Here is a 6,734-nt window from a genome sequence, read left to right on the forward strand (position 1 = left end):
GATTTCATTTCTTGCAAGGTCTTGTGGGACATGACTTTATGAGATTAAGCTGGTATTAGTCTCATGGAGCAGGTTCTTACAAAAAAAATGCAAGATCAACAACAAAAATAGATGATAAACCTTTCACTTGATTTGGTACGATAAAAAAAAATGTTGGTAAAAACAGCAGCAAATTCTCCAACAAGAAAGCAAAACAGTCAAACTGAAGACTGATCAAAGCTTAAAAGGAGAAAAWTTTGAAACTAATATTTAAGACTGAACGTTAGAATACTCAGCAATTATTTAAATCTTCCAAATAACTGGTCTTTGCAGTGTGAAGTTACATTTCTAACATTCTGAGGAACTGAACACAGAAGACCAGCTGGAATCTCCAATCGGGGCAGAAATCTGATCCTGGTTTACAACTGGAGGGATCCTGAAAAGAAGCCGTCCATCCTCCAAGCCTCTGGCGTCACTCTGCTCCGGTCCGGCGTTCGCCCCCTGGGCTGTGTGCGTTTTCACGTGTCCATTCAGAGACCGTCTGGCCTGGAAGCTCTTTCCACAGACCTTGCAGACGTAGGGYTTCTCTCCGGTGTGAATCAGGATGTGTCTCCTCAGATCCTCGCTCTGCATGAAGCCCTTCCCGCAGACCTGGCACAGGAAGCGCCTCTCCTTGTTGTGGAAGCGGATGTGRGTGTCCAGGGTGCCTTTCTGGGTGAAGTTCTTGCCGCAGATGCTGCAGGAGAACGCCCGCTCGCCCGTGTGGATCTTCAGGTGCGTCTTCAAGTTGCCGATCTGGTTAAAGGACTTCCGGCAGTAGCTGCAGGTGAAGGGTCTCTCTCCGGTATGGATCCTCAGGTGCATCAGCAGCGCCGACTGACCGGGGAAATGTTTCCCGCAGGTTTCACAGGTGGTGCCGATACAAGTGTGCGACTTCAGGTGAGTGGCGAGGCTGTTGGTGGAGTCGTACTGATCCCCGCAAACCGCGCAGCAGGAGTTTGGGTCTTGAGCGTGAATCCTGCCGTGCTTAATTAAAAGGATCTTCCGTTCGAAAGCTTTCCCGCAAATCCTGCAGAAGTGTGACGGTGCTTTTTTCACTTTGGGAGCGTCATCTTCCTGATGCGTTGCCATGTGTTTCCGTAGGCTCTTCCGTTCACCGAACTCCTGGTTGCAAACGCTGCACGTGTGGACGCCAGTTTCAGCGTGCTCCTTCGTGTGGCGCTCCAACGAAGTCGTGTGACAGAACGCACGGGGACACTCTTTACATTTGAAAGGCTTCTCTGACGCGTGGACCTGCAGGTGGGACGTCAGGTAGCTCTTCTGACTGAACTTTTTGCCACACTCGTGGCAGCTGAACGGCTTTTCGCCGGTGTGCAGGCGCATGTGGAGCTCCTGTGCCAGGATGGAGGAGAAGGTCTTCCCACAGAAGGAGCAGGTTTTGCTGGTCTTCTGGTGAGCCTGCAGGTGATCCATCAGGCTGTCAGCAGACTCTAAAAGGTCGCCACAGTAGCCGCAGCGACAGTCCGTGTTGCTATAACACATCCTCAGTGCATGTTGGAGCAAGAAGCCTTTCCCTGGACAAAGGCGACCACACACATGGCAGCTGAAGCTCTGAGTTGGTTTTGCACGCTTTCGTTTTGGTTTTACGACGCCTAAAGACTCGAGCTCCAGCAGCTCTCTCTTCTTTTTCCCAAAAGAGCCGAGAGGCCGACCTCTTTTCTTTTTTCCTGCAGGTTTAAAAGTCGGACTCGGCTCACTCCAGTCCTCATCAAGATCTTCATCGCTGCTTGTATTCAGAATAAGGTGGTAAGACGGTGAGGGCGAGTAGGAAACATCACTTTCAGAGATGGACTGATCCAGGTCCACTGGGTCGACTGGAACTTGGTCATTTGAGACGTTCAGAGTTACATCCTGAAGAGAATCTGATGGTAGAAGAAATAGACTTGATTTATCAAGAAATAAACCTTTACAAGACTTAAAAGATAAAGTGACTTAAAAAAAAGGTCTTCAAATTACAAATCCTCGAAATCTTCAGTTTCTGGAAATGTTAACAAAAAAAAAAGCTGCATAGCTTCCACTTATTGAGGCTGATATAAAAAATAGTTTATGTCATCAAACGTTACCATGTATGTAAATTAACTTAGTGGAAATTAATTTCAACAACAACTAAAGTAATTTGCAGATTCATCAGTGAAGTATAAATTCCTATTTCATGTATTTTTAATACCAACTGAAGAAAGATTAAACTTTTAAGAAACATCAGATATTTCTAAATAATTTTGTCAAAAATTTCAATTAAAAAGAGCCTATAAAATCCTATTTTAAGCATATTTTTGTCACATAAATAACTATAATCTTTTTATCAGTTTGTTTGCACTGATTTCTTTCTGATTCTTTTTTCTTTTACATAAATTACTAAAATAAATGAATACATTTTTATTTACTCACCTCCGTCTGCAGCCTCCTTTTCACGGTCAATCACTTCACTGAGCTCGCCGCGACTTTTATTCTGAAACTGACCGGAAATCGTACTGTCAGCGGATGAATCGCTTGCTGCGGGTGATGCGGCTCTTTTGCGTGCAAAAACCTGTGATTTGTCTGCTCTTTGAAGCTTCACTTGCGGGGTTAGTACCACGTCGAGCAGATTCCTCTGGCGGCAGATCTCCTGCTCTGATCGCTGCAGTCTGTTCTCAAAATCCTGCACAGTTTTCTTAAACAGGGCGACGATTTCCTCCGCTGCCGCTGCCAGCCTCTCGCTGAGAACAGCTCTCAATGTCCGGAACTTAGCGTCCTCTTTTTCTCCGTTTTCCAGCTGCTGTACAACGTCGTCAATGGCGGCAATAATCTGCTCTTGAACTGACACCCTTAGCAGCTGAACGCCGCACATTTTGCTGCTTTTGTTTCAGCTCTTTGCGACGCCAGAACAAAGACASTCTGCAAGGATGTAAACACACCGAGCGCTCTGTAGACCGCACTTCCGGTTGAGAAAAAAAACAGCAGAGGAGGCAGAACAGCGCCCCCTACTGGACCGGATAAAATGGAGGATTAGGGCCACAGAGCCAAATATAATATCAATAAAAATAATAATAATAATATATATTAAAAAAKTGTTTTTTCCTGAGTTATGACCTCTTTTCTTAGAATTTTGACTTTAATTCCAGAAATCTAGAAAATCGGTGAAAAAGTTTGCTTTTCTAATACTTGTTTTAAGATTTAAAAAGTCAACATGTTCAAAGGGAAGACAGGCTGCTGATAACAGTTCCAGTTTCCAAAATAAAGGCACAGTAATTCTAAATTTAACAAGAATAAAACTAGAATATAGCATAATTTTAAAGTTAAAAAAAGGGCAGACCAAGTGTTTTGCAATGACTACAAACACCTTGTATTCCAGAAAATATTTTAGCACGTAAACATGGTGCAATCAAATACTAAACATGGTTCTAAACCGTGTCCTTTTAAAGAAACCATAAAATCAAATGGGCTGCATTTCTGCGAGGTGATTGCTGCATAGAGAAATGYAAAGTTATTGATGATTCCAACTGCTTTTGATACAAAAGTGTTGGTTTTATCACAAGATAAAAGATGTTTAATTAGACTATATCTCTTTATTATCCGTATATTTTGTCATTAATGACACATATTATTAATAATCAATATTTAAATATATCTGTCACTGAAAGTAAAACCTTCAGAACAATTTCGAAGAACAGATTTCAACATGACAGAATAAATGAGTTTGTCCTGTTTTAGAATAGTTTTAAAATATGCTAAAACACAAACATTTGAATCCTATCGTGTAAACTTTTTTTTTAGTTTTGACAAGTTTTTATTAGGATATTAAAGACGATACAATATTGATTTAAATACAAGTAAGCAAAGTACAAACAATTGTCACTGCACCTTGAAATCTTATCACAATAAACACGTGCTTTAAAATATGTCGTGTCCTCACTGATTTCATACAATATGTACTTTCAGAATACTTCAGAAARATTAATAAATAACCATAGAAGTTGACTGATTTTCTGGATAATGCAACTATTGATGGTCATAACCTAAAACTAACATTAAGACATGAAATGTTTAAAATTTGAAATTCACAATGATTAAAATAAAGCCTTTCTGATAAAACAGGCATAAAATGCTCATCTTGTTTACAAAGACAAAAAAAAATAAACAATGAAGTCAGGAAAGATTTAAGAGCTTTTTCAACTCCGTTGGTTTGATGCAGATGGAGTCCACCTGCCTCCGTCTGCAGCTCACAGCTGGATGAAGTCGGGTTGAATTTCTTCTTGTTGCTTCGCCGTCTCAGCAGCGTYTTTGGCGGCCTGTTCCCTTCCGTGSACCTTCATGTGGGAGTCCAGCGAGCGTCTGTCTTGGTAGGACTTTTCGCACAAACGGCAGCTGAAYGGTTTTTCGCCGGTGTGCGTCATCATGTGCCTCTTCAGGTCGATCTTCTGGACAAAGCCTTTGTTGCAGAGACTGCAGATGAAGGTTTTGTCTTTCTTGTGGAACCTCTCGTGCGTCTCCAGCGAGATCTTCTGGCGAAACCGCTTCCCGCAGAGGCTGCAGATGAAYGGCTTCTCGCCCGTGTGAATCCTCATGTGGGAGTCCAGGTTGCCAATCTGCCTGAAGCTCTTGTTGCAGACCTTGCAGGTGAACGGCTTCTCCCCTGTGTGGATCCTTTTGTGCACGTCCAGATGTTGGCTCATGGTGAACTTCTTGTCGCAGACGTCACAGGAATAAATCCGGAGCTTGTCTCCCGTGTGGTTCTTGATGTGCCTTTTCAGGACGGCGTTTTCAGAAAACGTTTTCCCGCAGAACTCGCAGATGTATGGCCTCTCATCGGCGTGCTGCTTCTCGTGTCTCTCCAAAGAGCTTTTCCTGGGAAATTCCTTCCCGCATTCTTTGCATCTGAAGGGTTTCAGGCCTGTATGTGTCCTCATGTGGATCTCCATGTCCCTGAAGTTGACACCACAGATTTCACAGATCCTGCTGGTCTCTCTGTGACTCTGGATGTGGAGCTGCATGCTCTCTGATGACGTGGAYTGCTCTCCGCAGACGCCACAAAGGAAGTCCGAATCATTTAARTGTGTCTCTGTGTGCCGCAACAAGCTGCCTTTATTGTGAAAAGCACTCCCGCAAACCTTGCAGGAGTGAGAAGGATCCAGGCTTGGTTTTCTACGTTTGCTTCTCYCAGTCGGCTGTTTGTTGGACTCGTGGCTCCGGGTGTGCCGCCTCAGTTCTGGGCTTGTCGGAAAGCCTTTTTTGCAGACTTTGCAGCTAAACGGCATCTGTCCATCATGGTTCTTCATATGTTCCTCCARTGAGTTGCTGTGGCTGAACTCTTTGGAGCAGACGGAGCACGTAAACGTCTTCTCATCCTGGTGGGTCWGCTGGTGAGTCACCATGTTCCCCTTCTGGCTGAAGCCTTTGCCACAAACGTGGCAGCTAAAGGGTTTTTCCCCTGTGTGCAGCCTCGTGTGGGTCTCCTGCGCTCGAATTGAGGGGAACTTTTTGCCACAGAAGTCGCAGGTTCTGCTGCTCTCACGATGAATTTGAAAATGCCGCCTCAGATCGTCGCTGGAGTCGAAACGTTCGCCGCACACGCCGCACAGACACTCAGCCTCCTTCGTGTGTTTCTCCACGTGTTTGATTAAAGAGCCTTTACCGTCAAAAGACTTGCCACACACTCTGCAGCAGTGAGATGTGGCCTCAGCCACATCGTTCTTGTCCTCCTCTCCTGTTGTATCATCCAGACAGGAAGCTCTGCGCTTCGGTTTGGAAGAGCCAGGCAGTGCTTCTGTCACTGGGTCATCTGCAGAAAGACTCATAACACCAAGCGAAAGTCCCAGATCTGCAGAGAAAACACACAAAAGATTCAATTACTGGAGTCAGTACAACAAATTCAATACCCACTATAAGTATGGTATGAAAAGAYTATAAAACATGCCTTAAAACACATTGAATTTCATTTGAGCTCCAGTTCACTTTTCGATTTGATAAATCTGCAGACACTGACCTCTCCTTCGCTCTCCACGATCCGCCCTTGGACACTCACGGGGCTGCCGCGACCCTTCCTGGGCCGCTTTGTTCGCTTCAAACGCCTTGAAGATGAGCTCCACGGCCGCAGCGAGTCTCTCCATCACCAGCCCCCGCAGCTCCTCCGGCTCTGCCCGGCCGCGCTCCTGCAGCAGTCGGAAGATCTCTTTGGCAGCTGCCGCCAACTGCTGCTCCACCGAGGCCTTCAGTTTGTTGCTCTCGGACCGTTTTCTCGACATTTTTTTAAAGGTACTTCAGCGGAACAAAAGAGAAAATGGCTGTGTCCAAAACGACAGGCCGGGTCCTCCGGAGGACCCAGACTCCCCGGTCTCGGAGGGCCGGGTCCTTGGTAGACCGGGAGGACCGGAAAAAAAGAGGCTGTGGATTTGGACGGTCTAGCCTCCCGTCCTTATCCCAGCGTACGTCATGTCACCTAGCAACTGTGACGACGCTAAACAGAAGCAAAAATAGATCAAAATTAGAAAAATATCAATACATTAGCATTATTACTATCACAAAACAATAAAATTAACTTAAAGGTAACATTTGAAGAACTAATTGACCCGCTGTAGGTGCATGTTTATTTCGCATTTTTTATGATAAAAATAATATTTAAAAACATGTCCATACAAATGATAAAAGTATTAGAATTGCATCTGCTGAATTTTTCAAATTTTTATATCGCCATATTTTTTTATTTAAAACGTATTCTT

General features: G+C 44.4%; 2 protein-coding genes across 2 annotated transcripts in view; one reads left to right on the forward strand and one right to left on the reverse strand.

Moving 5' to 3' along the window:
* Positions 1-6,323, reverse strand: part of LOC106527518 (zinc finger protein 208) — a 13,955-nt gene extending 7,632 nt beyond the window's left edge. Inside the window, exons 1-4 of the mRNA XM_014022434.1 lie at positions 6,002-6,323; positions 4,243-5,836; positions 2,428-2,882; positions 331-1,901 (exon numbers count right to left, since the gene is read on the reverse strand). Coding sequence (XP_013877888.1) covers positions 331-1,901; positions 2,428-2,882; positions 4,243-5,836; positions 6,002-6,260 — 3,879 coding nt within the window. The 5' untranslated portion in view covers positions 6,261-6,323. The remainder of the gene's footprint in view (positions 1-330; positions 1,902-2,427; positions 2,883-4,242; positions 5,837-6,001) is intronic.
* Positions 6,216-6,734, forward strand: part of LOC106527536 (RNA/RNP complex-1-interacting phosphatase) — a 2,255-nt gene continuing 1,736 nt past the window's right edge. The window contains exon 1 of the mRNA XM_014022460.1: positions 6,216-6,270. The gene's annotated coding sequence lies outside the window, so the exon portion shown is untranslated. The remainder of the gene's footprint in view (positions 6,271-6,734) is intronic.

Source organism: Austrofundulus limnaeus, unplaced genomic scaffold, assembly GCF_001266775.1.
Source record: "Austrofundulus limnaeus strain Quisiro unplaced genomic scaffold, Austrofundulus_limnaeus-1.0 Scaffold330, whole genome shotgun sequence".
Classification (NCBI taxonomy): Eukaryota; Metazoa; Chordata; class Actinopteri; order Cyprinodontiformes; family Rivulidae; genus Austrofundulus; species Austrofundulus limnaeus.